At 41.0% G+C, this 15,545-nt stretch overlaps 2 protein-coding genes across 3 annotated transcripts in view; one reads left to right on the top strand and one right to left on the bottom strand.

Moving 5' to 3' along the window:
* Positions 1-4,537, top strand: part of NT5DC1 (5'-nucleotidase domain containing 1) — a 118,224-nt gene extending 113,687 nt beyond the window's left edge. For both annotated transcript variants that reach the window (XM_024551826.3, XM_024551827.3), the window contains exon 12: positions 758-4,537. In XM_024551826.3, the coding sequence (XP_024407594.2) occupies positions 758-873 (116 nt within the window). In that variant the 3' untranslated portion in view covers positions 874-4,537. The remainder of the gene's footprint in view (positions 1-757) is intronic.
* A 2,974-nt stretch (positions 4,538-7,511) lies between these two features.
* On the bottom strand, positions 7,512-11,260 carry TSPYL4 (TSPY like 4). Its single transcript, XM_071219651.1, has one exon. It carries the CDS (start codon positions 11,131-11,133, stop codon positions 9,889-9,891), a length of 1,245 nt encoding a protein of 414 aa, XP_071075752.1. The 5' UTR covers positions 11,134-11,260; the 3' UTR covers positions 7,512-9,888.
* Positions 11,261-15,545: the final 4,285 nt, after the last annotated feature.

Below are 15,545 nucleotides of genomic sequence, written 5' to 3' on the forward strand. Positions count from 1 at the left end.
GGAGAGAGCTGGTAGAGAAAACCAGCAGAGTCCATTTCTTCTCCCCTTCCTTTAAACTCCCTCAGTTCTTCTGTGCTAGTAACTGTCCCTGCCCCCAGGCAGAATTCAGTGCCTAAGGGGAAAAGCTGTGGCAGAATAGGCTCACATTTCTGCTTGTCACCCCTCCCCAGGAATCCTGTATTCTCAGGTCTTGGTTGTCTCTTCAGCTCTCCAGTGGCTTCACTCCAATGTTTACATTTCATCCAGCTTTTCTGGTTGTCTCAGCTCCAATTTAGAAGTGAAAGTCTGAAGTTTTTAAACCTCAGATTCTTCTTTCTTAAATTGGGGGTGACAATTTAAGGCTGCAGGCTGCATTTCCTGCCTCACAGGAGGGATGTGAAAGAAAAAGCAAGATATTTATCTGATGATGATGACAGTGCTGATGATGACAACGACCCTAACATATGTATGACTTTGCAAAAGGCACCTGTTCTATGACAGTATACCAATCCAGTGTATGTCAGTCCTTCCTGCTCATTGAAATACTCGTTCCCATTGGTCTCAAACAAATGGGGTTTTTTTTTCATTTTGTTCCATGCTTCCACATATAACATTAAAGAAAGAGAAACTAAATATATGTCTGCCTTTTACCTGTGATTTTCCTTTTAAAGAAATCAGCCCTGTAACTTGAAGGAAGGGGCCACTGTTGATCGCATCAGCAGAGGGAAGATCTGAATAGCACAGTGGTCAGCTGGTTGTGTTTTGTTTTGTTTTCCAGAATTACCCCTGGACTACGAATTTACAAGGTTCTCCTCAAGCAATTCAAACACAGCTGGCTACTATCCAAGTCCTCCACTGGTCTTAGCAAATGGTGAATCACTGACAACCAAATAACTTGAACTTTACTGAAAAATGAAGTGAAGAACCATATATGCAGCAAATGTACTGTAAAAATGTTAGTTTTTTAAAAAAAAATACTGTAACATGCTTTATAGGAACAAATTCTTAATGAAAATTGACCAAGAAATTGATGTTTTTTCCATTGATCCTCTTTCTCTACATGCCCAATCACTCTGATTATATCAAGATCTCAGTATCTTAGAACTGGAAAGAACCTTACTACTATTTTGCATACCAATAGTTCTGAGATCACAACTCACCTGGGGGGGACACACATACACACACATATTTCCACCTAAGCCTTGGCCAGTGGCTCTCAAAGCGTGGTCCCAAACCACTGTGTAGCATCACTGAGAATGTGATAGAAGTGCAGATTTGCAGGCCACACCCAAGACCTACAGAATAAGAAACTCTGGAAACCTGTGTGTAGTGTGAATGGATTCGCACTAGAGTTTGCGAGCCGCCGGCTTGACCATAACCACCAGACACTGGTTCACTTGGTCTGGGGATACAGAGGGCACTGATGCCTTTTATACCCAAGGACACTGAGTCCGGTGAGAGTAAATGAGTTTTCCAGGGTATCAGGTTTTATGCTGTTCTTTTGTTTTCCAAACCAAGGAATGGAGACACGATTTCTTCTGATGCCGCACAGCCAGTGTGGGACAGAGATGACACCAGAAGCCTGCTATTTCGTCCTCTAACGTTACCTGTTAGGGTTCCCCCTAATAATGGTAAAGGCTGTTTAATTCATTTCCATTCACTTTAAGGCATGTATTCTCAAAACAGGAAAGAAAGGTTCTTAGCATGGAAAAAATAAGAGAGAGCGCAATGGATTCCAGCCCTCCGAAGCCCAACATTACCCAAAAAATCTCATTCCATGGTATTAATATTTCTCATTAAGGAGAAATATAATTTAAATCTCAATTTATAATTAAGTTTCAAATTTTTCTCCTAGGGTGGGGCAGGTGGTAATGAAAAAAAATTGAGAAAAACTGCTTTAAAAGGGTTCTTATCATTGTAACGACAATCCAGGATTATTGCGTTCTGTGTGCTGTGCAGTCGTATTAGCGGCTATGTGGTGCAGGACGTTTGGAGGCAGATAATGTTTACAGTATAAATCCTGGCTCCTCTTTATGTTGTAATTTCACTCTGTTCATCATGAACAATAACACAAGACACGCTGATCACTATCGTTATTTTCCTTGGACCGTCACAGAGAATTTAGCATATTGATACATACAAAGAAAAGATAAATATTTTGTTAAAATTTTTAAATGTTCAAAAATAACCCCAAATCTGTGGTGGGGATGAGTATCTCAGGGTGGGTAAACAGTTACTGAAATTGTTTTCTCAAAGTCAGTAGCTTTCTTTGGTATCTAATAAGAACATAATAATGGGTTTGGAATTGATTTCCAAGTCTCCGTGGAATATGACGACGAGCACATACAGTCAAACTTAGGGCTAGGTGACAGACGCTGTCTCCTGTATACTTGCAGTGCACGTTGGATTTCTTTCAAAAATACAGCTGTTTTTCCTTACACGTTTGTTTTGTAAATGGCAAAGAGCCATACATCTTTAAATGCATGTACACTGCTATTGTTAATATGAAAAATGAGAACCCCAAAACAAGAAGTTAATTGCACTTTTTGGGCCACGATGGAATGAAAAACAAAATTCACTCAAGAAGTTCTAATCCTGCTTTTACTAGGATCTACCTAAAGAATCTGAACAACTTAACCACCTAATTTGACCTCACTTGTTCCCACCTTGTCGAAAGAGGAGATTAGAGTTTATTTCTGAGTTTGCTTCCACCTTTCTAAGGGACAGGCCATGATAATAATGAATGCTGTAAATAAAGTGTTCATTTCACTTCTAAAAATGCCAATGTTTCTAATTGGACATGAAGATTGCAAATCATCCAAAAATGGCAATATAAAAATTAAGAAGGGAATCTTAGAGAAGAAAGCTATATATTCTCAATAAAGCCATGAGTAGCAAAGCAGGAAAATTGTGCAAGTAGGCAGAAGACTTAAGTTCAGCCTGAGTACACAGGCAAACACTCATCATCCTTTTAAAAGACACCTAAACATGATTCTAGCACAACAATATGATTGTCGAAGGAGCTGAGATTCCCTCTGCTGGCCACTGTTGATCTCACCGGCAGAGACCTGAATGGCACTGCCATCAAATAATTCGTCAGAATTTGGTGTTTCGAATATCGAGGTAGCAAAGACTTCAGTGAAACTGGAATTACCACATAAAATTCAACTACTGAGTTTGTTAAACTCTAAATTGAAATCAAGTATTACTTCCTCCCCAGTTCACATCCCACAATAACTTTATATACATACTTAAAGCATATGTAATGTGTATATTTATACATATACTTTTGGTGAACTTGTTTGAATGCAGAAAAAAAATCTATGTGATTATTTTATATAACAGACTAGCATAAAATGGAATGTCAAACTATATCCTTGGATGTAACTGACATAAATAGCGTTTTCTTTTTTTTTAAATGTGATGTTGCAGTAGCATTGCTTACCTCTTCTCAGGCTCTTGATAGCAAGGTTGTCATAGAGATGGCTTCCAGATTAGTGCAAGACTGGGATATATTCGAGAGAACACACACCCAGTGTGGAACAGTTGCTGCCCTTGAAAATCCTTGGGCATGGCCCAATCCATATAGGATGAATTCAGAAAGGTAAATTCTGGTTGGTCTTTAGAATTGTCCTCATAAATATGGTAAAAATATAATCGTAATGAGTACCAACTCCCTACCAGGGTACTTGATGTGCCTTACTCACTCCCTACAGTAACCATATATGTTCCCTCCAAGTTGCATGGTTACTAAGAAACAGTCTGCACATGAGCCCCAAGTTTGACACCAAAAATCATGCTCTGAGTTGACTGGTAAAGTCTTCCAACACTGGTTCTAGACTGGGGCAAACTCTTAATCTAAAGCCACACTTCAACTTCATAATTACACCATGCTAGGATACGTAAGAGATGAGAAATGAAGACACAGGCTCTGTCCTAAAGTAACTTATAATTTTATAAAAATAATAAAACATATCTATAACATAGAATGCACCTGGAAGAATAAAATAGAGAACCAGCAGTCCCAGGAGTCCTACAGTATATAATGAGGTCTGCTCTTCTTGGAAGAGACTTATGCTAAAGGCATCAACAAGCAGGTCTACTCTTTCTTCACTGCGAGGTTCAAACGTTCACCTTGAATACTTAGCAAATTCCCCTCTCTTATGCTGAGGAAACCAAAGAGGAGAAGGAAAAATAAAAACAAGTCCAAGTAAACTTAGTGGAAGATGAGTTGTCTGGGCCTGTAGAGAATTTGGGTCATTACTTAAAAGAACAACTACAACAGCGCAGAATGCTTCACAATCAGGTTCTTGTACCAGGCACCCGTCCTCGACTCATTGAAAAAACAAAACAAAACTTTCTTGGTACTTTGGCCTTGGTACTTTCTTGGTAAAGATCAAAGCGTAATAAAGTTTAACAAAGTTTAACGAATTAGAGAAGGAATACATTCCTAAGTGACAGTTAAAAGGAATCACTGTGTTGAATTAAAAAATATTCTAAGAACATTTTCTAAGTTTAATAGATATCAATATTTATTTATACTTTTTGGCAGCTAAATTTTATATTTAACCTCCTTTTGGTGCATTTACGGGGTTGGCCAAAAAGTTCATTTGGTTTTTTCCATAAGATGGCTCTAGTAGTGCTTAGCTGTCTTTAACTTCATTTGAAACATTTTGTTAGATTGCATTGTGACAGCGGTCATACCAGCATGCATTTTTTTAAAAACTTGTCAAAATTGGTAAATTTTTGTGTAGCCATGTTAATATTGCAGATGGAAGAAAATACACATTATTTTTGGCATATTGTGCTTTTTATTTCAAAGGGTAAAAATGCAGTTGAAACCCCCCCAAAGGATTTGTGCAGTGTATGGAGAAGGTGCCATGACTGATCGAACGTGTCAAAAGTGGTTTGCAAAGTTGCGCACTAGAGATTTCCCGCTGGACAAGGCTCCATGGTCGGGTAGACCAGTTGAAGTTGATAGTGATCAAATCAAAACATTAAATAAAAACAATCAACATTATACCATGTGGGAGACAGCTGACATACTCAAAATATCCAAACCAACATAGTTATCGGTCAAAATGAAAAATGTCTTTTATTTCACGGAAAAAAACAAGGACTTTTTGGCCAACCCAATACTTGCGTTGATGAAAGAAACAAAATGCTCATTTTCATTCACTTATGGAACAAACATCAGGAGTAAATAAATTCAGGAGTACGTAAATTCAGGAGTGTTTTAATCTGTGATATGGAATCCTCTATTAATTAAACTAAGTGGTGAAAAACCCCTTTCAGAAACCATTCGTGAATGGGTTAAGAACCACCTGCGGACTGAACGTGCACATCACTAGGATTTGGTTTTTATGCCATTTTTAGTTGTTATGTGATATAGAAGATAGCCAGAAACCAGAAAATTTAAGTCTGTGTGACTTGGGCAATTTACTTCAACTTTCTGAACCTCCCTCTTCACCACTGTTTACATGGAGACAGTAAAACTTATGTCAGGATTATGGAGTTAACGTGAGAACATGTGGAAGTGCCTGATACATCTTGAGATTGTCAAGCCAGGGAATGTGTATCTGAAGCAAACTCAGATATCCTAGGCTCAAGTTGTGACTCCATGGGGCAGGGAACTGAGTAATTAGGAATTCGGGTCATTTGGGTTTGTTTTTAATAATGAACACTGATTTAAGGAAACAATTCAACGGAAGATAAAGAAAGCAGAAGCAGCTGTGAGAGTAATGGGGAGGAACAGCTGAGTAAGGAAGGTCAAAGAAGCCTTTTGTGGGTGGTCTGGTCTGTTGCTGTCTGAGCTGAATGCCTAGAAATGGTAACAGATTGTTACGTCAGGACCAGGGAAACTGTGAAGATGCCACTCCTTCTCACAGGCCTGCGCAAACCAAAATAATAGGTAATTCTTGAGGATAGGAGGATGAGAGAACCTCTCAGCTGCTTTGGAGGTCTGCACAAAGAATAAAATTGTGTCTAAAATTCAGGAAGAAAAACAAAAAGGTGCAATGCAAAGAAATAAAACAGGGCTGCAGGAGTAAATCAGTTTGGTTAGTTAAGTACAGCCTAGAGAATGACTAATTGAGTCTAGTATTATCAGACTAAACAGAACAGAAAGCATGTTAGTCTCCAACAAACGAATGGTGCCAGCCTAACAGAAAAATAAATATTAATGGTTAGACTGAAGCTGAGATAGTAAACCAAGGACAACACAATTACATTTTTTTTTATTATATCCAGGATGGGCTAAAGGAGAGAAAGCCTGAAACAGGTGGTGGACAATCCAGCAATCCATCACTGCACTGAAAAAGTAAAATGAACCCTGTAAAGGGAATTTAGGATTAAGATGGGGGTAGAACTTGCAAAACAAAATTTAGCTCTTTAATACTTAAAGTTCTGCAGGCCTAGAAAAATTACACTTCAGTAATTAGAACTTGCAAGACTTGCCCCAAGAGTCAACAAGTCCATTTAACTATAGATTTTTCTCTAATTCACATCAGTAACTTTGGACCATTTGTCAAAAAATTTTTTAGACGACTAATACTTGGTCATGTTCAGATCTTGCAGCGTCCAAAGCCCTCTCTACTACAGAGAGCGCAGCAGTCACCTCCCACACCTTCATGTTGTAGCTGCCGGACGGCAAAACAGTCCTCGCAGTTGAAGTTGTAATGCCTGAAGTTACCTGTTTCTACACATGTTTTAGTCACTTTTTTTGTTCCCTGTAAAGTACCACACTGTTGTAGGAAAAGAATTTAGGTAGCACTTACAGAGTACCCATTGGTTAATTCTTCCAAAAGTCGATTTTAAGCTCATTAAGAAAAGAATGAGACCAGAGCAGGGGAAGGGGGTAGGTTAACGTGAATTTGGTAAACAAGGACGTGACCCGGGAAACAATGAGTGACAAACCGAGATATGGCGCTTTAAGTTCCACCGAAAACTTCCCTGGTTGTAGAGAAAAAATGCTCATGAGTATGCAGCTGCGGTGGGCCTATTTTGCCATTTTCCAAGGCAAAAAAAAAAATCTTAGGAGGATTGGTTGCTCTTACCTTTTTTAACCTTCAGGATGATGCTTACTGTGACCATTTGATAATTCTAATAATTTACCAACCTTATAATAACCTAGACAACATAGACAGAATTTTATTAATTTTTATTTTGGTGGAAACAAGAACTACATCAGAGTGGCAGATTTTATTTCTCCTTCAAGCACATAGAAGACGAAAGTACGAAAGGTCCTTGTTTAGTGCAACAGAGCAACTCTACAGATACACACCGAACAGGAACAAAGTATCAAGTACCGCATTACTCTAGGGCAAGAGATGTCAAGACAATTAATTTTTCTTGAGATTAATTCACAAGACAGCGACATTTGCAAAATTTCAGGCTCTTCATAGATCACATTATTCAAATTATATTTCTAAGGATAGAGCTATATATGAAGAGAGACCAGAACAAGCTGATATATTAACACTTACAGAAGTCTTCGTACTGCACAGGAAACAAGTTTGATATTTTTGCACACATTCTCAGTTACAAGCAAAAGCAGGCCTGTAAATGTCAATTTTGCCAGCAAGCAAAAATGGAGAAAGGAATTAATAGGATTTTACTCATAATGAAATAAGCATGTACCATCAATCTTCCAGATATAAAAGGTCACTCCTAGAATAATAAAAAACATCTAGACCTGCATGTTTGTGTATAAAAATGTGGTGAATTAAAAGATACAGGAAAAATTGGGGGAAACCCCTCTTATAAGCGTCCTCTTTAAACATCAACCAGATTCTCTCACTTCCCCTGGGAAGAGTCTGGGGGCCTCCCCTCCTCCCCCCACCCACAACCCTGCAGGGTTCCAGTCTTCCCCGAGGGCCTTTCCAAGCCATTTCTGTTTCCAGGCTTTCAGTTTCTCCAGCCCAGAGTACCCACCCCCGTGCTCTGTGTCCAGACTTCATAAGCCCTGGGGAACTTAGGGCAAAGCCTCCAAAAAGAAAGGAGAAAGGATAATGGTGAATGTGATCAGCACCACCATACTCCTCCAGGAGTAAGGCAGCCCTGTTGTCCCACCTACTGGAACTCTGTCTGAAAATCCAGGCAGACTCTGTCCACGTATCTCCGTAGCCCCTAGTGGGAAGGCTTGACATCTGCCACAATGCAGACAGCAGCCTGCTCCCTCTTTTGTTAGGACAGAAGCAGAGAAAGAAATGGGGAAGCTGCAAACTGACAGCCAAGGGCCAGGCAGGAGGGAGGCCCTTCGGATATCAGGGTTATAATAAAATAGTACAGAAGACAGGGGTTATGCTGCCATGGGATTGTAAGTGGCCCAAGGCCCACTCCAACCCCCACCTAGAAAAGAAAAAAAAAGAATTTCCATCTTTAGAGAAGTAGAGTCCAGCTAACTTGGTCGCTTTAGATCACAACCTGCTATGAGTCTCTTGAACCCATCACTGTGAAGCCAGCCCTTCTGTCTCTCCTCCCAGCTTCTCAAACTAAAGCTCAAAAAACATACAGGAGGTTTTGGTAATTTAGATAGGGGGGAAAGGGAGGGGTTGTCAAACTTGGCCTAAAAGAGCACTGCCCAGAATTAACTTACCTATAGGTCTCCCCCTGAAACATTGACACCTTGCTGAAGAGTGTGGGGTGGAGGCATGAGAGCAGAAGGCAATGAGGTCTGGATAATCTACTATATAGTAGCTTTCACCCTCTGAACACAAGGGGAGGCCAAATTAAACAAAAAAGCTGCTTTGCCAGTTTTGTTTATTTCTGAACTGTAACTGCTTCTGAGGGCAGGAGAGAGGGAGGGGGGAGGAGGGAGAGGGAGCAGGAGATAGAAATACATCTTCCTAGGTGCCCCTACCCTGGCAACTTCGTCACCTTCAGAACAGTTACAGGAGGGGTTAGGAAGGGGATGTTTAACAAAGTTGTCTGGATTAAGGGTGAATTATTGGCTATGACTCCAGAAGGCTATTGGAAGGACCTCCATTCCAGCCTTGCTTTGGGCCCTGCCACGACTGCCCAACCTCCCTGACAGCCAATTGGGTTTATGAGTAACATTGCGGAGAAGGGGGGCAGAGGTTGTGTGCTGCCTGGGTGCTTAAGTCCACAGATAGTTCCTGAGGAGACAGGCAGTGGTACCAAGGCAAGGCTCAGCCAAAAGACTGAAAACAGGTTTGGGTAGGCCACAGCACAGGCTTCCATACTCACCAGTACCTGGTCACAATACAGAGTGACCAAAGGCATAAGAAGATCAGTATGACACTGTGTATCTCTCATCTGTTACCTCATTCAGGCCTAGAAGCCACCCACCAGCCACCTGCTTATTCTGGCAGATAACCAGCAGGCTGGATGGCATAGGCCCAGGAAAGCAGCTGGGAACCAGTTAGTGGTAGCCTGGAATGTTCAGTTTGGGTTGATGGCTGGCATCATCTGTATCAGTTTCATCTTCCAATGGTGAAAGTCAAAGATCTTGCCACAGAGTACAGGATATCAGGAGCACAGCCAGCTTTATGTGTGAAGTCCAGCTAGTTATTTGCAAAGATATACATAAGTTTCTTTGTGGTAGGTAACCGCTTAAAAACCTGGGAAAAGACCATTGTCACAGACAGGGCTCAAGGCATGCAAAGGGAGTCAGTGCGTATCTACGGCATCGTGTGCTTCTTTGGCACAGAAGTAGTGAAAAGCCATGCACTTGGAACACAATACTTTGCAGGACAGCACGAAGGCCCAGAGGAAGAAGAGCATAGACACATAAGCAACAATCTTGCAACTCATTGAAGATTTAGAAGAATCAACAAAATAATCCAGTGTGAAGAGAAAGCAGAAGGAAGATTTCATGCTGGTGGCTAAGCACAGGATCCAAGAGGTGGTGCTAAGGAAACCAGTGCAGGAGATTTTCACAGGTTGGAGCTAGCCAGACTGGAACCTGAAGGACCTCGGGCTCTCCACTGGCTGCCTTGCTGGGTCTCGAATTCCTCTGTGGGGCCCTTCGCCCATCAGGTAATATTGGAGGGGATTGGGCCACAGTTCTGCTTTGATAATCTCAGCAATCCTGTCAAATTCTAGGAGGCTGTGGTCTGAGAACCAGTTGAAGAAACTGGGGATAGTGTTTCCTTCTCGGTTCCTGTGGATATGAGCCTGGGGGTCTTGGCCCCGGTGCCAGCGGATTGGAGTGGCAAGAGACACCACGCGGCCAGAGGATCTGCGCTCATACTCCTTGACGAGCCCTTCATTTCGGAAGTAGGGATTGCTCTGAAAGATGAACTTGAATTTGCAGCCTGCCCTGGGGTGTTTAAGTTCCTCCACCTCCAAATTGATCATGTACCTCATCATGTCTTCATCTTGACCACTGATCATCGGTGACAGCTGAGGGTGGTTCCGAAAGGCAGTGACCCAGAAACCTGGGATATTCTGGATAATGAAACTTCTGCGCTGCATATGCAGCCTCCGCATGCGGCCAAACTTGCGCTCCAGCTGAAGGAAGGCCCTGTCTGCCTGGGCATTTACGTTTGACAGCTCCTGATCTATGGCCTCCAGCGAGTCCATGCAGTTATTGCCCTTCGGGGCCCTGGCCCGCATCTCCTCTTTCGCTCCTCCCAGAATCTTTTTCTCCTTCTGTATCATCTTCTTTTCCTCCGCCACCTCCTCTGCTTCTCCCTCCTTTTCCGTTGTCGCTGAGATGGCGCACTGCTTTGTCATCACCTCCTTGGCCTTCGCCCCAGGCATCGTCTGAGACGCGAGCCCCTCCACGCCACAGGCTTCTAGAGATTTCTCCCCAACAAGGCCACTCGGCTCTCTACGCTGACAGCCATTTTCCTGGCTATTGTCGGATGCCCCCGAGGGGGAGACGGAGGCTGCTTCCAGGCCCTCCGTGGGAGGCGGAGCGTCTTTCTGGCCTGCTGTAGCTGCTGCGCCGCCAGGACTCCCAGCCACTTGAATGCGGAGACCGGGGCCGCCGCCCGAGGGGGCCTGGCATGCGCCTCCCTCTGCAGAGGTCTCCAAGTTGCGCTCACCTGTGTGTGCCATCTCCTGGGTCGCCTCTGTCGCCTCGCTCGGGCACTGGTTTACGTCCGGATGTCCCGAGGGATGGTCGGGAGTCGCGAGGTCGCAGGTGTTAGCGACAGAAAGGTCGTAGCCCTCACCCAGGCCGCTCATTTTGCTGGAAGTCAGACCTGCAGGATGAGAGCGATGCACGTCCTCTGCAGAAGCGGCGCTCCGCCCCTCGCGCCACCCCTCTTTTCCACTCCGGGGATGCTGCTGCTATGGCAACCTGTGACGACTAGACGGTCGCGTCTTAATATCGCGCGAGATCTAACTGCTCCTTTGTGATGTAGCTGGTCAGTCAAGGGTATTCTATTGTCTATGTTACAAGATGCTTTTAGTTTTCTCAGTCCAGAAAAGGTTTGGCTTGCATGAATAGATGCAGACCAAACTCAGGCATATACGAATTGTGTTAATGTGGCTTTCTAAGGCTCTGAATTAATTTCGAAGGCACCTAATCTATTGTCTGTTAAAATGTTTACTTAGAAAGTAAGAAATGTTAGTTATTGTCTATTCAAGTCAGCTCATAGAGCTTCTCATGTACAAAGTGAATTCGGCAATTCACAGGCCTTCTTTAATGTACAGATTCATGGCTATTTCCAAATAATTGAGATAAACAGTTTAATTTTAAGAAAAGTGAAGTGTTACTGTTTTGTGTGATCATTTAAATAATTAAGAGCAAGTGAAAGGGAAACTTCTCCCATTCTAAGAAGACATAATAAAGGATAATTTCAATTTTCCTTACAGATTTTAAAGTATATATACACTTTGTCCAACACCTACAAAGCAGTTGGACAATACTTCCTCTTCACTTTTAACTAATATAAGTAGCAAAACATTGTATTTTCCTTACTTAGGGGTGATTCGGAGACGTGTAAGCCTGCAAATTTAGCCTTTAAGCTTTACTAAAAGTTTAATCTCAGGAGATTTTAATTTCTAAAATTATGCATATTATATGTTGCTTATCCTCAGGTTATAACTGAATGTTTACTTTTTGGCTTCACTTTCTCAGGATTTGCATTTAATGTAATGTCCTTGAGAACAGGGCAGGAAGAAATGATTCTATTAAAAAGTGAAAAGGGTCATTTAAGCTGCTAATTTTCATAAATATCCAGATGTTTTACTAGCAGCCTGAAGACACAGCAAAGACATGCTAGCTTTATTTTGGGGTTAAATCACAGTTTTACAATCTTCCTCAAAGTACATTAGCCAAAATAAATACCTTTTCTGTGGGTCTTGAGAACCTCTCAGGTCAATGGAAATGGATCAGGGGGTCCTCTCTGAGCCCCGGTTTCCTTGTCCATAATGCAAGGATGATAACATCTGTACTGTAATCTAATATTCTCCCAGGTTGTATTTGGTACACGTACACATTGAGAATCCATTTTTGTTTCTTGGTTGGTTTTATTTTGTTGGTATTTTTTTAATGCTTATGAATATAGTATTCCCAGTCTTGGTCACTAGAGGGAGGAAGTGGTCTTTTAAATGATGATCTGATTGGAGTTTTGTCTTTGAAGTTCAAACTGCTCTGAAGAGAATATTTATGGCAATTTTAAACTATACATTCATTACATGAATTTTAAACATATGTTTGGTGGTCTATATATTATTACAATTAATTATATTATTTATTACACCTAGGCTATCACTGTTAACAAAATTTTCTCTTACAAGCTTATTTGGTTATGATAGCTCCCCGTGATACAGTATTTAGGAAAAAATAATAACAACAAAATAAAATAAAATAAAATAAATGAATAAATAAAATCATATAGCCTTTCTTTCCTCAATCATAAAGAAAATCAGAGACAAGTTTTCTGACCTGAATGACTTTGTACCTTTGTGTGCTAGGTGTGATAGTTAATTTTATGTGTCACTTTGGGCCAAAGAGTGCCCAAATTAAATATTTCTGGGTGTGTCTTTGGCGGGGTTGTAATTAGCATTTAAATTGTTGGACTCAAGAAAGTAGATGGCCCTCCCAATGTGGATGAGCATCATCCAATCCTTTGAGAGCCTGAATAGAAAAAAATAGAATGAGAGATTTTCCCCTTTTGCTTCCACCCTAAGTACTTCTGCTGGGTCATCTTCTACTGCCCCGAGACTGGGTTTTACACCATCAGCTCCCCTGTCCTCAGGCCTTAGGTCACCAGCTTTCTTGGGTCTCTAGCTTACATACAGCATATGATGGGACTTCTCAGTCTCCGTATCACAAGAACCAATTTCTCATAATAAATCTCTTCCTGTTGGCCTATTTCCCTGGAGAACTGTGACTAAAACAGTGGTAAAGACACATACACTGGAATCAGACAGATCTAGCTATGTAAGTCTCAGTTGTGCCACTTAACAGCTATTCAGTGTGAGCAGGGCTCTTCTCTGAGCCACAATGTCCTCAGATACAAAATGAGTATAATGAAACGTATTTCCAGGACTGTTGTGAAGATGAATGAGATGTGTGTAAAGTGTTTCTCCCAATGGGCTTCCAATAAATAAAAGCTAACTTGGTAATTTGTATTTTTTTTTTTTTACTAAGATTTACCTACATTGAATGCACTATAGCACAGGCAGTATAAAATCAATTGTCAAGTTCTATTATGAAACTGTAAGTGTATAGAGGTTCAAAGATGAAAGATCTGTAAAGAATGAAGCAGCAAGTGAAAGAAAGAATTGAATTGGACCAAGATACCATTTTAATAATCTGACAAAGATATGAAGCACTGGGCTTAGTGTTTGTTCACTATGTTCCAGTTATTTCTGAAGGATTCTAGACATACAGTATTTCTGGTTCGTAGGAGGGGAAAGGTGTGTTGCTGAAACTAAAATGCTTTATCACATTTTTCTTTGTAAGATTACTTTAAAGTCTTCAAAAATACCTTACGAAAAAAATTGGTTCTCTGAAATCAATGCTTTGAATAGCTAATCAAATATGATCCATCCAAACTGACCCAAGAGTAAACTCTGAGAAGTTTCGGCCACTACTTACAATGGTTGACTACGGTAGCACCTCAATAACCATGTACCCACCAGTTTTTAGGCCCATCTTAACTCTTAATTGTAATGTGCCAAGAGAAGTCAGAGCTTGGTGAAGAGGATAAGAATTAAGTATTGTCTTCTATAAGTAATAACTCTATTGACTCAAACTTCAATAAATATACATTTGCTACATTTCTTAGTGATATCAAATGTTCTTTACATCTCAGCAGCCAAGTTCCAGGAGGATAGTAAAACATTTGAATTATACTGGCCCATTTGTTCTTCTGAGGGAAAGTAAAACCAAGTAATTTAATTCAGGCAGTAAATATCCAAAACTGCATTCTTAAATATAGGAACCTGATAGGGTTTGGAGATTATTATTTAACATAAAGAAATAAATATGTAGCCCTGGCTGGTATTGCTCAGTGGATTGAGCGCTGGACTGAGAACAAAAAGGTCGTGGATTCAATTCGCAGTCAGGGTACATGCCTGGGTTGTGGGCCAGGTCCTCCTCAGTAGGGGGCGCTTGAGAGGCAACCACACTGATGTTTTTCTCCCTCTCTCCCTCCTTCCCCTCTCAAAAAATAAATAACTAAATAAATCTTTTTAAAAAAATATTTAAAGATAAATAGATTCCTTTTTAAAGCCATTCTTGAACAGATTATTAATAACTTTCAATTAAAGCCATGATATTCATACTTAATTAGGATTTTACATGTTTTAATGCCAAAATCACAGGCTGCTACAATATGGTAGACTGTGCCCTAGCTTGAAATGAGAAACCCTAATTGAATGTAGCTTTTGTAATTTATATCTAGATTAATACATTCCAATTTGCTGAGCCTCTATTTTCCTGTCTTTTAAATAGGGGTAATGATACAAAAACTATGGGATTACAAATGTACAATAATAACATACATAGAAATTTCTGGTATTTCTAAGAATCTATTACAATTATTAAGACAGATGTGTACTTGAAGCAGAACTGGCTATTTGAGGCTCGAATGTGACTCAATTGGGCAGGGAACTTAACTATGATTAAAATATAGGTAAATATCTTGCTTTTATAATGAAAAACTAAATTCAGGAAACAGTCAACTACAGATGAAGCAGGAGCAGCAACAAAGTTTAGGTTCCCAAAACTATCATGCCTCAGAATCACCTGAAGCTCTGGTTAGAGCAACTGCTAGCCTCCACTTCCTGAGTTTCTGATTCAGCAGATAATAAATAGGGTTCTATGTCAGGGACCACTTTGTGTGGTATTGGAGACTGTAGCCACACTCGAGTGAGGCCCTGTAAGAGGCCTGTAAGTCTCCGCCGGAATGCCAGGAATGCTGGAGGCAGGCATGACCTGACACTAGCAGCAAGGGTTCCCATGGGAGATCAGGCCTAAAGAATGCATTATACCCCTGGAGGCGTGCTTTGCTTTGTATAGCCCTGTTGCCATGAATCAGATATCTAAGTCCCAAAGCAGAAGGAGTGAACTCCTTATCTCATGAAGCGTGTCTTAACAACCTACTGGAGACATCATATCTAACAGACCCTGACCTGAGGCA

Source organism: Desmodus rotundus, chromosome 11 (assembly GCF_022682495.2).
Source record: "Desmodus rotundus isolate HL8 chromosome 11, HLdesRot8A.1, whole genome shotgun sequence".
Taxonomy (NCBI): domain Eukaryota; kingdom Metazoa; phylum Chordata; class Mammalia; order Chiroptera; family Phyllostomidae; genus Desmodus; species Desmodus rotundus.